Consider the following 16,623-nt stretch of genomic DNA (forward strand, 5'->3'; position numbering starts at 1 on the left):
CGATTGAGAATAATACAAAATACATTAATCTCAATATTGCATTCCATATTTTTTAATTCGTAGCGTTTAATATAATAGCGTTACTGTTATTATTTCTTTGCCGGAAGTGTACATGCAGTTTTTAAATTTGCAATGGCAACACTAAGCACCCCGCTCCGCTTCCCCCACTGCCGGCCTGCCTGCGCGATTTTTTGACTTTGACAATGCGCATTTCCGGGTGTGTCCAAGTTGACCGTGCACGTGTGTGTGGTATTTTATTTCTGATTTTTCACTTCGTACAGTAAATAAAGTGTTCTACGTAAACAAAAAGTGAATAACAAAGTTCAACTCAGAGGATTATTCGGTGATCATAGCATCAAAGAAGGTATGTTGGCTGTTTAGTGGTAATTTTCGTATAGCCTCGTGCGGCGTGCGATCGTGCCGCCATGTTGTAGTGTTGGCTTGGTTGGATTTTGGCAGCGCATGGCTTTTTGATGAAGTAGATTGCCGCCGAAAAAGTAGGAGTCTTGAGTGATTACCGCGTGTGTAAAAACTGTGTTTATTATTATCCCTTTCTACTTCAATTTATGGCGAAGTGCGTAGTTGCCCGGATACAATTTTGTTAGATCTAGTTCACTCGAGCATAATCTGCAGTTTATGTACATCGCGAATTGGTGTTACGTAAATAGTGTTGTGAAAGTAGAGACAGCATCACCCCGGGGGTAAATGATGTCATTTGACTCTACTTTTGGACCAATCTTTAGCTCGATAATAATGTGATAAGGTTCCTGAATGAATTGCAAGTTTCTGCCCTTACCTACCTACTTGCTAATCGATAATAACTACCACGACTAATTGCTAATGTTGGCTGTGTTCACATGATTATACCTACATACAGAAATTACTCATTTCAAAATCTTCAATAGCGATCAAAAGTGGTATTTTCCCGCGGATTTTGTGCCGAATCCGCACTAACTACGTGGTATTTAAACGCTGGCCTGTATGGCTGTTTATTTACAAGGAGACACTGAGGTCAAAACAATGTACAGTAGCAACAAACCCCATTTTGTTTATAAACTTGAATGCTATTTACATTTTTGTGTGTATTTTATTACAGAAGATGGTGGGGTCGCGTGTTTATGTCGGTGGACTGCCTTTCGGCGTCCGAGACCGTGATCTGGAGAAGTTCTTTAAAGGCTTTGGCAGAATCAGAGATATCCTCATCAAGAACGGTTACGGCTTTGTGGTAAGTGTTATTTAAATTAATACATTCATCGTTCATAAATAGGCTTTTGTTTATACCTATTTACCCAATCGACCATTAACTATGTCCCCAAATTAACGTTGAATACTAGCTCAATTATTTGTAACGATTGATCTTGTCAAATGCCTATGTGTTAGTAGCGAATCATTTATGCTTCGTTCATCATAGAAATCTACTTTTCCAGTAACCAATAATTTTATTAAAAACTAATACCATTTGCAGTTTGTAAATCTTAAGTAGGTATTTAAGTAGTTAGTTTTCATTCAAATAAAGAAACACCATGGTAACATGTTGTAAATAAAAAACCATGTTACCATGGTGTTATTTTATTTGATTAATCAATATGCTAATGATGTTATTTGTATGGGACAGTAACCAGGGAAGTTTGAGATTTTAATGTATCGTTACGTTAAGTTGTGTTATTTTTACAGGAATTTGAAGACTACAGAGACGCAGACGATGCAGTGTATGAGTTAAATGGCAAAGAGTTGCTAGGCGAAAGGTTAGACCCATCATAAGTATCACCACATTATTAATTTGAAGCCAACCAGTAGATTTTTTTTAGTAAACAAACATTAAATTAAATTATTATCTTTAGCCTCTTATCATTTGTACTTGACTTCTTTTTGTAATCTTTGTTCAGTTTTAATGATTAATTTTCTTTATCAGCCGGCTCCACATTTTGTGTGAGATTTGTATGGAAAACTTGTAAAAGAATATTTTGAATGAAAGCATGTGTTGGTGTGGCAGTTGATTTCATGATTTCTATTTTTTTTTTCTTAGCACATATTGGCTTTTTTATCGTAAAATGATATGACAAAATTACATGTATTTTTTTAATTAGGTTAAAGGCATGTAGACGATGCAGTGCTTGATAACTGTATGAAGGGCCGTCTATTGAATACTTGTTGATTTCTAATGATTCTATTGAATGCATTAGAAACAATCAGCTAACCAATTGATATATGGGGTCATTAAGTTTAGATTATGTTTAGTCAAATATTTATAATTAACTAGCTGACCCGGCGAACTTTGTTCCGCCTTAATGGCAATAAATAAGCAGACTTTTTTTTAATTTCGAATGGGATAAAAAGTATCCTATGTCCTTCTCCTGGCTCTAAACTACCTCCCTGATAATTTTCAGCTAAATCGGTTCAGCCGTTCTTGAGTTATAAGTGGAGTAACTAACACGACTTTAAAGATAGATTACATTTTGACTATTGTCGTCCACAAATTAGCAACTTAAAATATCTATAAATTAAAATTTCATCTTGTCAGTTTTGTATCAGGGGATTTGTATTAATTTACCAATTTGTAATTAATATTTTAGCGCTGATTTATTAACTGTAAATAGAATTTGATGCAACTGTAAAAGTGCATCCTGGGAACGTTTATAAATGTCCCACATCATCAGCCACTTTTTTTTATCATTGTCTCCTATACTATGAGTAACAGTGATGTACAATACATACAGGGTGTAGCTATCAACTGGCTAGCTGTGACAAGCGTATAGCGGCTGTAGTGGTGTGCGAGTGGCTAACAGCAGATGTTGCGCAGGGTGGTGGTGGAGCCGGCGCGAGGCATCGACCGCAGCGCGGACCGGTACAGACGCGAACGCTACACCGAACGCGACCGCGGCCGCTCGCGATACGAGTGAGTGATTACTGTGCGCTACGTACCGCAGGGTGTCGGTGGAGCGAGCGCGCGGCATGCCTCGCGGCTCGGACAGGTGGCGCTGTCGAGAGCTGCCGCTGCCGCCGCCGCGACGCCCGCCGCCGAGACGAGATACGTCTGTATACGACGATTATGCAAAAAACTTAGTGTGGCCTTTTTGAGGGCTCTTTCGGACGTTTTGAGCTGGTCTTCTGTCATGCGTTTGCAAGCCCGCTCACTAATTTTTTTCCTTCACAACCCATCTGACCAGCGTGGAGAATGCAGACCAATTCGTCCATTTGGCTCGGGTAAATTAGAGGGTCATGCCCCTGCAGCGGAAAGTAAAGATCCTAATGATGATGCTGTGCGGTCTTGCAAACGGATAACTAAGGTCGGACTCGATTGTCTCGTCTTTTTAGAAAGAGCTCTTAAGATTTTGTGGGGTATGGGCTGTAGTGTTGCAAGACTTTGAAGCTGTTCGCTGAATTCTTGCTCTAATGGTTCTTCGCTTACAATATAATCCAAAATCTCTTGTAGCTGTTTGTTCCTGTCTTTCGGGGAATTAGGTAGCAAACCGTCTATGCTGATTTACCATCAACTGAAGTATACAAGTTATGAACTGCAACATCTGGCAACACTACATGCCTGTCATTTGTCGTGTCCTTAGTTCGGAATCGTCTAAAGTTCGAACAATACCCGTGTTCTCGTCTCCCCGATCCCTTTGAATAATGTCAATAAGTTTCCTGAATGTCCCTAAAGTTATTGAAATTGTCCATGCTAGATGTCCCCTTTATTTGATATTTTTTTCATGTTTTGAATGCTCCTAATAGCATGCTCCAGTGATCCATTTCCAAAGGACCACCATCTCTAATATTCTGAATTTCTTTTAATCTGTCTTGATATTGTTTTTGTTTTTTGCATATTCGGTCAATGTATTATTTTGTATTCATCCTCATGTTTTCTCCTAGTTTAGTACCTGTGCTTCTTCAATAATCTAGCTGGTATTAACTCATCACATTCTTTATTTAGATTTTTAGAATTAGAGTATTTCACTTGCTATCGCTTACTTACATTTTCTTTGATCTTTTGACATTTAGATATCTTTTCGCATTACAGCTATCTGTAAGTAACCTTGAGAGTCATTGTAACGTAAATAAACAGTTGATAAAACATTCGCACAATTCATAATTTATTACCTATTGTAAAACAACTGTACAAATGATAAGCTTTTGTCCTTCAAAGTTATTGCAAAATTCCAATATTATTTTACAAAGAATTTATTCAAAGTCCCTTATTTTTGACAAGGTCATAGAGTAAGCGTAGCATTGTAACGTATAACATGTTTTTAACAGTGACTCCAATTATAGATACGGGCCGCCGACGCGCACGGAGTACCGGCTAATCGTCGAAAATCTGTCTAGCCGCATTAGCTGGCAGGTAAGCATCGGCTGGATCACGCCCACATCACCCATCACCTACCATCACCCAGGGTCCAGGACGCTTCACGTCACATGAGGGCAGGGCGCTACCACACGGAGGGAAACTCACTGATGACGGACGCTGCATTGAGGGACCTCGCCACCGATCACGCTGCCAGGACCAAACGCAAGATGACCATGATCCAATGACGAAGACGCAAAGCCAGAGACAAAAATGGGAAACAGAACAAACCAGATGGGACAATGCACTGAAGACTCCACCTTGGGCCAATCAGCGGACCACATCCACCCGAGAGCTCTTCCTTCGAACTTGCTTTACTAATCAAATCATAAGACAGTTATTAAATTAGTCACAAATATCTCTGTAACTTAGTTTAACAATTTAACAATCAGAGAATTAGCATTGCATAACATTAATTTCTAAAAGTTTTTTCCTGTACACATGTAACGAACTTTCCAACGAGCTTATAGATGATTTTTAAAAACAACAGAAGGTGGCGATTCGTGCCCAGAGCCCTCGATGTAGCGCTGTGTGATGTGATCAGAGGCGATGTTAGGAGGGTTTCGGTCCTGCTGCCTGGTGGTCTGGCGTCGCCTTCGCCCGCCCGCCCCGGACTCTCGTGGCCAAGGTAAAGTGACCACAGGGGGGCACAGTCAACCGGAGCAGCTCTCGTTATGTGCAAACTCCCATTTAAATTCATTTTTTCATCGTTAATTTTTTTCCTTTTTACCACACAACTCGTTCGCAATACGGACGCGACCCTTTCGAACACTCGATCGGGGCGTGGACTGTTGCGAACGTCATTTTTTTTTATTCGTCAATTTTTTTTGATAGCCCCAACAATGTTTCGTGTTTGGCAATTCCTTGAAGGTATCATTGTTTACATAAAATCTGGAAGGCAGCGAGGCACGGTGGATCATGGAGCCAGGAGGACATGGACTGACGAGATCTTTGGCGAGGATAGAGAGGATCATTCTGGAGAGATTACAAGTGCAAGCATGGGAGTCCCATTAAAAGTTATTCGATGACAGACAAATGATAGACAGCTAGAAAAGAACTCAATCTTGGTGATAGCTAGAAAGGAACCCAATCTTGAGAGGACAAATGAAAGCAATCGTAGATGGAGCAGAGCATGCATTTGACAGATGGGCAGCAGAAATTCCCAGACCAGCGGTTGAAACTTATGGTGTTCACATGATTCTGAGGATTTAACTTGAAACCACTTGGAAAGGCAATGATGACCTGAGACGACTTGAGGCCCAAGAGCTGGAATGGATCTAAAACAAAGACAAGGCAGCCAAAACAATTGGACGATTGTAAACGATGATAACCGACAGGTAACCGTCTACGAAACAGTGTTGTGGGTTGTATTTTTTCACTTTATGGTTCATTGGATCCTTTTTCTTATCAATATTAAACTTGCTAGGCATTGCTAGGTTCGTAGGGCTTACATACATTTATTTGACTTTTCCAGGAGTCTGTAACACTCAATTATTTATGATGATATCGTATTTTAACCATCTTTCGGGGCAGAAAGCTCTTGTTGATAAATATATTTTCTGAGGAAGACTTCTGGAAAAGGCCTACAATATCCCGTTGGCCAGTGAATGACATTTTTCTTGGTTTACAGGACTTGAAGGATTGTATGCGTCAAGCTGGTGAAGTCACCTACGCTGACGCTCACAAACAACACAGAAATGAAGGGTGAGTTTTTTATTTATTTCTACTTACGTTCGCCAACAACAATGCTATTCGTAATAAAACGTAGGTATTTTCAATATTCAAGTCAATAGATAACGTTTTATTGATAGCTGTAATTATGTACATTTTACTGATAATGTAATCTTGAATGTTTTGTTTTTATATTCAGAAATTATATTCCATGTTTTACTTATTATTTATTTTATTTGTCCATCCGTTAGTAAAGCAAAACGGCATTGCAATACAAGAATGACTATTAAATTACCATACAATGTGTTTTGTAGCAGTCGCAAATGATGATATTGTATTTTTAACCATCTTTCGGGGCTGAAGACCTTGATGATAAATCTTACACTGACGCTTTCCCAACCCATATCATTTCCCATCTTTTCCTCAACAAGTCTCATCAACCCCCCTATTTTTTTTTCCAGCGTGGTTGAATTCGCCACCCATTCTGACATGCGCGCAGCTATTGAGAAGCTAGATGGTACAGAGTTGAACGGTCGTCGTATACGCCTGGTGGAAGATCGTCGCTCGTCGCGGCGTCGCACTCGATCGTCGTCCAGTCGCTCGCGCAGCCGATCGCGCGATCGCCGTCGCAGCCGGTCCAGGTTAGAACCGATAATTTTTATTTTATAGCAACCGACAACCGCCCAGATAGATTTTATCAGGAACTTAACGTGTCTTGAGGGCCTGAATCACATAACAGTCCAACTGATAGACTCACTCAGTGTGAACGATCGGGGGTCGCAAAATATTTTTTCATGGTCATGTCATAAAGGTTGAAAAACACTGGACTAACTTATCTATCAGATGAACTACAACTTATGATCGCACGATTTTCTGACAAAGAGCTGAAGAGAATCGATGCAATTGGTACGAAAAAAGATTTCAAACTTTATCTTTTGAAGTTTTGGTTCTTTCCTACAAACAGCAATTATTGTAAAATAATACATAGTTCCTTTTTTATATTCAGTGGGAATGATCCTTGCAATCATGGAGACTAATTTATTTTATCGAAGTTAACTTTACAATACTTGATGACAATCCAAATGATGATGATGACAGTACAATACCTAACATTCAAGTCTTATATTTTCTAAATGATGATATTGCCATTCTAACCATCTTTCGGGGCTGTACGCTCTTGATGACGACTCAACCACTGACGTCACTCCACCCGCTACACCCATACAACATCCTCCTTCGCACCTGACTACACGTTTGCCCAGGTCTGGCCATACGCGCAGCAGATCCCGTTCCAAGTCCCGCCCGAAGAGCAAGAGCCCTGCGGCTAAGTCGCGATCCCGGTCTCGATCCAAGTGAGTATGGGAATAGCTGGATGAGCTGACTTTTCAGTGGAGACCCGGCTTTATAAGCATTAGTTGAATACTGTTTGGGGCTACAATCGCGTGTGCCTTAGTTTTGATGTTGTTATTAAGATGGGAAGTGCTTTAGCATAAGGATTTGGTTATAAACTCAAAAATGTGTGCAACGCCCGTTGCGGAGCCAATGACTGAGATGGCAAGTTATGATCAACTAATTTGATTATTAGACTTAAAAATTACTTGCATCTCACTGAAAAGTCAATTTAAACATGTTGTTGCATTGCAAATACTAATTGAACTTTTATTATGAGGTTTAGTATTTCTAGTTAACTTCACCATTTCCTTCATGATAAAAAACAAACGATAATTTATTACGTGATACGCCAGTGGTCCCACTAAAAAGTCTGCTGATTCACTAACATGCATATTATATTAATTAATACTAATATTTAGAGTTATCGCCAGGCAACCTTCCTAGTCAGGTAGAAGACCAGCAGGCTAGCTATCTAATAGTAACATCTATTACAATCACTGTTTAAATTAAAATAACAACAAGTTGGAATGTAATATTGAACAAAGTTTTCTGGATTATGTATTTCCTCTGTCAAGAGAGCTACTTAATGCTGTGACTATGTAGTAAACAAAATCATTGTAGAAAACCTTTGACCACCAAATCATTTAAATGACAAAAACATTAAAGAGCTGTTTATTTAAGGTGATTGCAATAGATGTTAGGCAATAGATCTAGAGGAGTTACATTTAGAACCTATAGTTTGCTCACCCATATCATATGAAATCCAAACTTAAGACTGTATAATGTCCTTTTTTAAATTAATCTTTTACTCAACTAATCTGCTTGCCTGCAACTGCCCTCTTCAATATAAATCCCACAAGAGCAGCTTGCTGCGGCATAAATACACAAAATCTGCATGGATCTTTTATAAAATTAACATAGTCTTCATTTGGCTAGGTGTGTTATAACTTGCGCTGAGCAAAATTTGAAGATGTAAGTACTTAGCTATAGTACGTACTCTATCTGTCTGTAATCTGTATAGTATATTATACTGTAGTATCTTTTCTTTTTATCATGCTGATCTGGTGTTGACAATATCGATTTTTTTATATTGCATGGTTGTTTTCAGTAGTCAATTATTTTATTGTCATAGTCATTCAGCATTCCATTCTTGTATACTGTATCTCGTGTCATCGTTGGAAGACGTTCTCTACCAAAAACATACGCATCATGCTTAGCCCAAAGGTTATTGCAAGAATATGCCTTATGGCATAAACGCCCGTATTCACAAACATTACTATGAGGTCTCATAGTGCGCGTGGACGCACAGGGTGACACGAACCAACCAATCACAGAGCTCTATTCAACACTGTGCGTTCGATTTGTTGTTTTACTTAAGCAAGCATCGTTTGTGAATACGGGCGTAAGTTGTCTTGTGTTAGAAGAAGAAAAATAGTTTATTTGGTTCTAACAAACGTTTTACACAATTTAAATAACATACATAATTTATTGAACCAAAATGGCTCTTACTCAGCTTGTATCATGTTCCATTCAGAACATGAATGCTGGTATTCATGTAGGAACCATCTTGAAAAGAGAATGAATATGGCATTAATTATTTGATTAGACACTATTGGTCATTGGTCTTCCAACTTTGACGGCAACATGCTCGGTAGTTGTAATTGTATATTAAATCCCGTATTACCAAACGCGGCGCATCGCTAGAGACCGCAGCCGGTCCAAGTCTCGATCGCGCTCCGCCTCCCGTAGGTCGGAGCGCCGCTCCGCTTCCCGCCGCTCCGCTTCGCCCGTGGAGGACCGCAACGGACACCGCTCCGCTTCCAGGTCTAAATCGCGCTCGCCGAAAGACGGCTCACGGTAAGTTGTGTGCTTTCAATTGACATCTGACGGTTGTGCGTTTTGTGAGGTTATATTTTTTGTGTACGGTTGCATTGGATTTCTGTCGGCAGAAGTCTTAGATTCATCATTCCATAGTCTATAATGTCCGTTTTCACCATCAATCCCTAATTTTTAAGTGACCCCTATGGTAACACACAGGAATTTTGTTTTCAAAGGGATCACTTAAAAATTAGGGATTGATGGTGAAAATTGGCTTAATTTTCATATTATCAAATCTTAAGCATCTTAGACCAAGATTTGGCGCAAACGGCACAAAATCGCCTTGTGCTAAATCTTTTTCTAAACAAAATATGATTTAACGTAGGTAATTTAAAGCTAAAAAATATCTTCCAAAGACATTGCTGTCCAGTGATAACCGCTTCCAAATCTCATTACCTCAAATACGTCATCATTGGTGATGGAATCAAAACTGCATGCTTTATTAATCCGATACACTTCATTTAAACTACGCACTTTAAATAATCTGAAAACATAACTTCACACATAGATAGTGCATTATTGTCAGATGACACTCATAGTTTTAACCATTGGCATCTTTTTTGTTAACAAAATTCATCATTATCCATAAGTGAATAATATTGATAGCACAATTTAATGTCATTATTAACTCTGATCATTGTTTCCTGCCACGCAGAGAGACGGCAACCAAGAGGTGAGCGTTTTATATGTTGTCGTTTTTGTTTGCTCATCTAAAGCTTATTCTGCTTATTTTTCATGGTTTGATTTGTGTTAATTTAATTTTTATTTTAGTTTGTTGTAAGTAAACTGGTGTGGTTTTTTAATGAAACTGATGTGATTTTTGCATCAAACCTGTTTTTTTTTTTCAATTCAGTTTATCATTCAGTTTGTTTTTTGTGAAGTTGTCTGTTTGGGTTTACGTGGCGCATTTCTGAAGCTTGACAGTTTTCATTAAAAATCTTAATAATAAGGAATAACTTTAAGAACTTGAATCCCATCAACAACAACAATTAAATTTTAAGCATATTTTCATTGCAGCTTTTTATGGGTTATATTTTATATTATTTTGTTTAAATTCAACTCAATTTTAGAGATTCAGATTTGCGTCACACTCTAGTATCTTTACTCACTCTCTTTTTTCACCATCACAGGGACAGATCCCGTTCCCGCAGCAAGGAGGCGTCCCCCAAGCGTGAGGAGGAGCGCCGCGCCGCAAGCAAGTCCCGCTCCCGCTCACGTTCCCGCTCCCGCGACCGCTCCGCTTCCCGCGACCGATCTGCTTCCCGCTCCCGCTCTCGCTCCGGATCCCCGCGACAAAACGGAGACGGCAAAGACCGCGCGAGCACAGACCGCTCCCCGCGTAGCGGAGACTAAAGTTAAAATTACACTTTTAAGACATTTAGGCTAGGATAGGACTTTGATTTTATGAACTTGACTTCTTCTTTTGTTTCGTGGACCTAAACGGCTTATAGAGCGTTTCAACCATGAAGAGGCGTCCCACCATTCTTCCGCTAATGTTTGAGTGTTATCGGTACACGCTAAATTATCCATAAGTGCACACGCACACTAAAATAACGACGCTCGGATTGCTCGGACCAAACTCCACGCACCCCGCGCTTCCCTCGACCAAAAATTGGTGGGGCGCGTCTTCGTGGATGAAACGATCTACAGGGTGTTAGGTAAATGGGTATATGAGTCGACACTAGCCCATGTTAACATGGGCATATAAATGGTATGGTGAAGTCAGAAAATTGATATCATCATTAATTTTTTTTAAATTTTCATACAAAATAGATTTTATAAAATCCGATTTGTATGAAAATTAAAATAATTAAATTTAAGATATCAATTTTCTTTTAGAAAGAGTAGAATACATTTGTCACCAACCCCTACTCTTCCCGCGGGTGTCGTAAGAGGCGACTTAGGGACTACACATCAAACAGAGAATGGGCAGCAGCGCTCTCTGAAAAACATCAATCTTTTAAACTGCGATCTCCAACCCGCCTGCCAAGCGTGGAGATTATGGCAAAACCCTCCACTATAGTGGAGGAGGCTCATAGTCCAGCAGTGGACTGTAAAGGGCTGTTGATGATGATTGATGATGATATCAATTTTCTGACTTCACCATACCATTTATATGCCCATGTTAACATGGGCTAGTGTCGGCTCATATATCCATTTACCAAACACCCTGTATAGCCACTTTCATTTCTCTTGTTCTTGGATGACCGCTACGATTCTTGATCTCTTAGATATCTAAATAAGCTCATCCTGCAATACTAGGTCTACGCTTTGTAGGTACGCGTTTATTTGATTGAAGTCACGATTGTAATATAAGATTTTTAAACGCACCGTTTTTTGGCATCGGTCACGAGTAATTTGTGTCGTCTTTACTATTCACAGTAATATAGTTCGTAAACGTCGTGTAAGTGCGCTGATTAACGAGTTAAGATTTTATTTTTATAGTCTCTAATTTAAAGTGACAGGGAACTTGTAATGATAACATTGGTAACATGGACTAATTTTAAGATCAATATAGTTTACCATTCAAATGCATTTTTGTAATATTATTGCAATGGCATACCATTCACTCATTTTGGTTGACTGCTGATATTTGACGACTAAAACAAATTAAAGTACATTTTACACTACCCATGGTATTAGGGTATAATTTGTGAATTAATTTCCTTTGAGATAGGTAAGGTTATATGGTATTTGTAAATACTGATTTTTGTTACTAATAACCAAATAAATAAGTTATAGGTACAACTTGTTTCATTTAACTACGCCCTTTATTTGGTTTGGGAGACCATCCAGTCCTGTCATTAGGGATGTTCGAACCCTTTGTACCTAGGTAGGAAAATACATTAGGAAACAACTGACATAAATAAATAGGTATTATAGACAAGTATTTAATAAGATTTGATGAATGAGAGATGGCCTGCAATTAGGGATTGCAATCCGGTCCGGCGGATCCGGTAATCCGGCGGATCCGGTGTGTTTTTGGACCTACCGGATCCGGTGAGTCTGCGCCGGATCCGGTGGCGGATCCGGTAAAGCAAAAAATACGCGAACGTGAACTGGGAAAGTCGAGCGCGCGCGCATTTGCCAGATCGCTGGACGTGGTGCGACACTACATTGCATTTTCCTTTGCAAAAAATAAATGCTTCTTGTTTTATTGTTTCTTAGGAGTCAGATTATTTCTTAAAAAGAACCGAAGTTGAATTTATAAGTACAAATTTAAAAGACTGTTTTGTTGATTTAAGTCTGTGTAAATTATTAATAAGAGTTTAATAGTATTATTACTTAAGTACTTTCAGATACTTACATACAGCAATAAGTGAGAGTCAGACTGATTACTAACTTTATTATTTAGAATTTTCATAATTTTATTAGTACAAATAGTAACGTACCAAAAATTACAATTAATACCGAAAAATATAAATAAAAGTGACTTTATTTTCCGAAAATACGTATTTTATTTTTCTTTTATGTACTATTATCAAAACTAAAAATCACTAAATACTAGACCAAGTAACTTTGCAATCCGGCCGGATCCGGCCGGATTAGCGTCAATCCGGTGAAATCCGGCCGGATTGAAAATGATACCGGATTGCAATCCCTACCTGCAATACTTATTAGTAGCATACCTTGAGAAACAACTTGCAAACTACCTTCGCTGGTTGGTTTTTTTTTATGTGGAGGAGTTGGAGACAAACTGGAACAAGTTGCAACGCAGGCTTTAGGTTATACAGGGTGGAATTTTGTAATGCCACTTGAAGGGAATGCTTTAGAATTTAGATAGATAATATTTTACTCAAGAAAACATACCTTAATATTTTAAAAGAAAAGGACTGCATTCAAAGATTTCCAAAAAATCACCATTTCCATTTGTATTCATGTTTTTCTATTTGATTTATTTTTTTTATTACACAGGTTTTATACCTTATTAGTAATAAGTTATTACATTTATTGTTTATTTATCAAGTTTATTAGTTTTTATCCTTAGATTTAACCATATCGATCGTGTAATAAAAAATACAGGGTGTAATTTTTACCACATTCGGTTCGATTCCCGGGTGAAGCAAGCGAATTTTCGGAAATCATTTACTCGGTTCACTCATTCACTAGTTTACTTTATGACGATTCGAGTACCAAATTGTCAGTTGCTCTCCAACCTCCACAGTGAACAGACGTGTTGAGGCAAAGTTAGTGAAGTGTTTGTGTTATGTAAGGCGGGGATGCTGTTCGAGCTGCAAGTCCAGGTTAGTGTAGAATATTTATTTTTATTTAAATAAATTAATATCGATTTATTGAATCTTATGATCCTATGGTTAAAAAAAGTAAATTGGTCGATTTTCTAATAAGTGCATACTTACAGTCTTTATTATGCTAGCTTCTGTCCGCGTGGAACAGTTACTTTGGGCTAGCGCTAGAATGTATTCTTCATTGGTACTCCGCTCCTATTGGTCTTAGCGTGATGATATCAGGGTGCAGGTAACGAGTGTCTTCACTCGATTATTTTTAAACTAGTTAATATCGAAAGTACTGATCCTGAAAGTGCTTCACTAAGTAGCTCTATCAAATGGTATCAATGACAGGTTACAGAATAAACTGGATCAATGTTTTCAGCTTGCATTATTTACTTAGTACAGCCACATTTACTACATTCGTTGGCCTCTCCTCAGTTTTCTGTGGGGTTTCTTAAAAGTCCCGGGTCTACACTCTACAGTGCACGAGCAAACAACTTAGATGAACCATATTGTAGGTAGGTACTAAAATTCGTTAAGAGAAGCTATATTGTAGGTGCCTACTTAGATAGAGCGAGAAAATGCATAGCAATAGTGAAGGATACTACTTCGAACAATATTAGAAGTAGTAACAGATTTAAATTAAAAAACAAACTTGCAATAGTTTATTCTATGTGCTGAGGGAGTAGGTATTATTTAAAATTATTTATGGAATTTAATGAAATTATAAATCACTTGAAAAAATCGAACTGCCTAAGGCGGGAATCGAACCCACGACCTTTTGCTTGCCGGGCGACTGCTCTGAGCTCGCATTACGAAGCACTTAAAACGCTTATTGCGTGTAGTTTTAAGAGCTCTTTGAAGCAGTGGCGGATTTACCAATAGGCCAAGTAGGCCAGTGCCTAGGGCGGCAGATTTAGAGGGGCGGCAAATTTAGCAAATTTTTTTACATGAAAAAATATTATAATTATACGTATACCTACACAATCCATATATAAATAAACGCACTGTAATATATACTTAGGTACTTATGTGATCATGAATTTTAAAATATTCCAATAGCGTTTCAATAAAAATAAAATAAAAAACTCTTAAGTAACACAGGATCTTCGGAGCCTAGCACGAGCACCATCTCTCCACAACTTCGTGTATATTGTTTTACAGGGAGGCCAGAAGAAAATTCACTTTTAAAAATTCAAGGAAACGAAAACTGTACATTTTTGTAGAACTTAAGCTATTGCAATTTAAAGGTAGTGCAATTTATTTTAAAATTTACTATCTTTTATAAATTTTATCGTACATGTGATTCCCTTGACGTTTACAACTTTCGGTCAACATACATCAACATTTTGGAAAACTTTGCACTGAGCACTGATGCACACGACGCCGCTACCGCGCCGCCGCCGCAGGAGCCCTTAGAGTTACCTCAAAATGGATTCAGGATGGATGAATGCTGCAGAGTTTTTGGATTATTAGAGTATACTCTGCTCATAAGGTAACCTCACAAAAAGAAGTCTGCTGGAATGAGATTAGCGCTTCTTAGAGGCAGTGAGATTTCACCACTGCTTAATTGGTTTGTTGCATTGAAAGGATTATTAATTTTTGAGAGCGCTATACTGGTAGGCTGAAAAGCTTTTTGATTTCAAAGCTGCAAGGTTATGACCGGAGCACTTGGTTTCATCAAGATGGGGCTACGTGTCACACTTCAACTGAGAGCATTTAGATGGTAAGAGACATGTTCCCACAAAAAAATAATTTCAGGACGGGGTGACATCTCCTGGTCACCCGGAAGCCCTGATCTCACTCCAGAAAATTATTTTTTGTGGTGTTACTTACATTAAGAATAGAGTATACTTTTAATAATCCAACAACCATGCAGCAACTGAAGCTGAGCATTCGGCAAAAAATTGAAAATAGGTTTCAAAGTAATGAGGGCTATCGTTTTTATACTTAACAGTTGGCACCCCTGGCGATTGACAGGACCTTACTCTACTACAGTGGCGCTAACTGGTGAGCGCTAAAACGATAGCCCTCATTCTGACGAACGTATTCCAAGATTTTGATGTATGTTGATCGAATGTTGTAAGCGTCAAAGAAATCTCCTGGGCGATGTAATTTTATAAAGGTAAATTTAAAAATAAATTGCATTAAATTTTCTTCAAATTGCAATAGTTAAAGTTCTATAAAAATGTAGGTACAATTTTAGTTTCCTTGAATTTTCAAAAGTTAATTTTCTTCTGGGCCACCCTGTATTACCAAGCCTTGGTCTTTCTGTTTACCTTTAAGTAGTTTTTAGCTAATTATACTGGATATAGTACTTCGCATGGCTCTGTGCACATTCAGGTGAGAAGCTTTTCTTGCTTAAAACGGGTTAAAAACTATCTAAGAGCCATTTTACATTTTCGTGCGAATTTCTAAGATTTTGGAAGCATGAATTACTACTTAAGCAACACCCAGAGATTATTTAATAACTGCGAAAGATAGGTCAATCCTTGGTGTTGACCATTAATGAAACGGATTTACTAAAACTCTTTTGCTTAATTCACAGTGCCCCATCTCCCACAACCATTTTACGGAAAAATTGCCGCAGACTCATTTTCAAAGTCCTGTATCTATTATTTATGCTCATATAATAAGCTTAAAAATATATAGTAATCATCGGACATATATTCTTGTAGTCCATTAATGAAATAGATTCTTGAATTTCATTACCATTATTGAGTAAAATCTAAAAATAATTTGGCAAATTTGAAGATTAACGTCACATTTTGATCGTGGTTTTTGGTTTAAAAACACAGCAATAACTGCAATAAAAGTATCCCAAAATAAAGAATATTCATTGTAGAATTGATTTCTACAGTTATTGTTTAAATATTAGTAACCACTTTGTCAAAATATTGATGTGAATATCAGTATAAATTACAATGCGCAAGCCGACATCGATTAGTATGGCGCGAGCGCCCGTCAAGGTAGGACCTGTGTCATTTTTCCCGCCGTGACGTTTACGTGCGTTCGTGTCGTAAAGCGGTGATTTGTACGGCGACCAAATACATTTGATACTATGCCGAGAGGCAGTTTCGAGTCGGCCGGCCGAGCAGAAATTGAAATGATGAATTT

At 38.3% G+C, this 16,623-nt stretch overlaps 1 protein-coding gene across 6 annotated transcripts; it reads left to right on the plus strand.

Moving 5' to 3' along the window:
• The first annotated feature begins 191 nt into the window (after positions 1 to 191).
• Positions 192 to 12,025, plus strand: LOC135081513 (serine-arginine protein 55-like). 6 transcript variants are annotated; one of them, XM_063976228.1, is made up of 11 exons: positions 192 to 364; positions 1,097 to 1,225; positions 1,675 to 1,745; positions 2,801 to 2,896; positions 4,264 to 4,333; positions 5,967 to 6,040; positions 6,469 to 6,648; positions 7,288 to 7,359; positions 9,104 to 9,256; positions 9,933 to 9,950; positions 10,408 to 12,025. In XM_063976228.1, exons 2-11 carry the CDS (start codon positions 1,100 to 1,102, stop codon positions 10,628 to 10,630), a joined length of 1,083 nt encoding a protein of 360 aa, XP_063832298.1. In that variant the 5' UTR covers positions 192 to 364; positions 1,097 to 1,099; the 3' UTR covers positions 10,631 to 12,025. The 6 variants fall into 6 exon arrangements, with proteins under 6 accessions (XP_063832298.1, XP_063832300.1, XP_063832302.1 ...); XM_063976230.1 differs by having other exon boundaries at positions 7,291 to 7,359; XM_063976229.1 differs by lacking the exon at positions 192 to 364 and adding an exon at positions 473 to 701.
• Positions 12,026 to 16,623: the final 4,598 nt, after the last annotated feature.

The sequence above is a fragment of the Ostrinia nubilalis genome, chromosome 20 (genome assembly GCF_963855985.1).
Source record: "Ostrinia nubilalis chromosome 20, ilOstNubi1.1, whole genome shotgun sequence".
Taxonomy (NCBI): domain Eukaryota; kingdom Metazoa; phylum Arthropoda; class Insecta; order Lepidoptera; family Crambidae; genus Ostrinia; species Ostrinia nubilalis.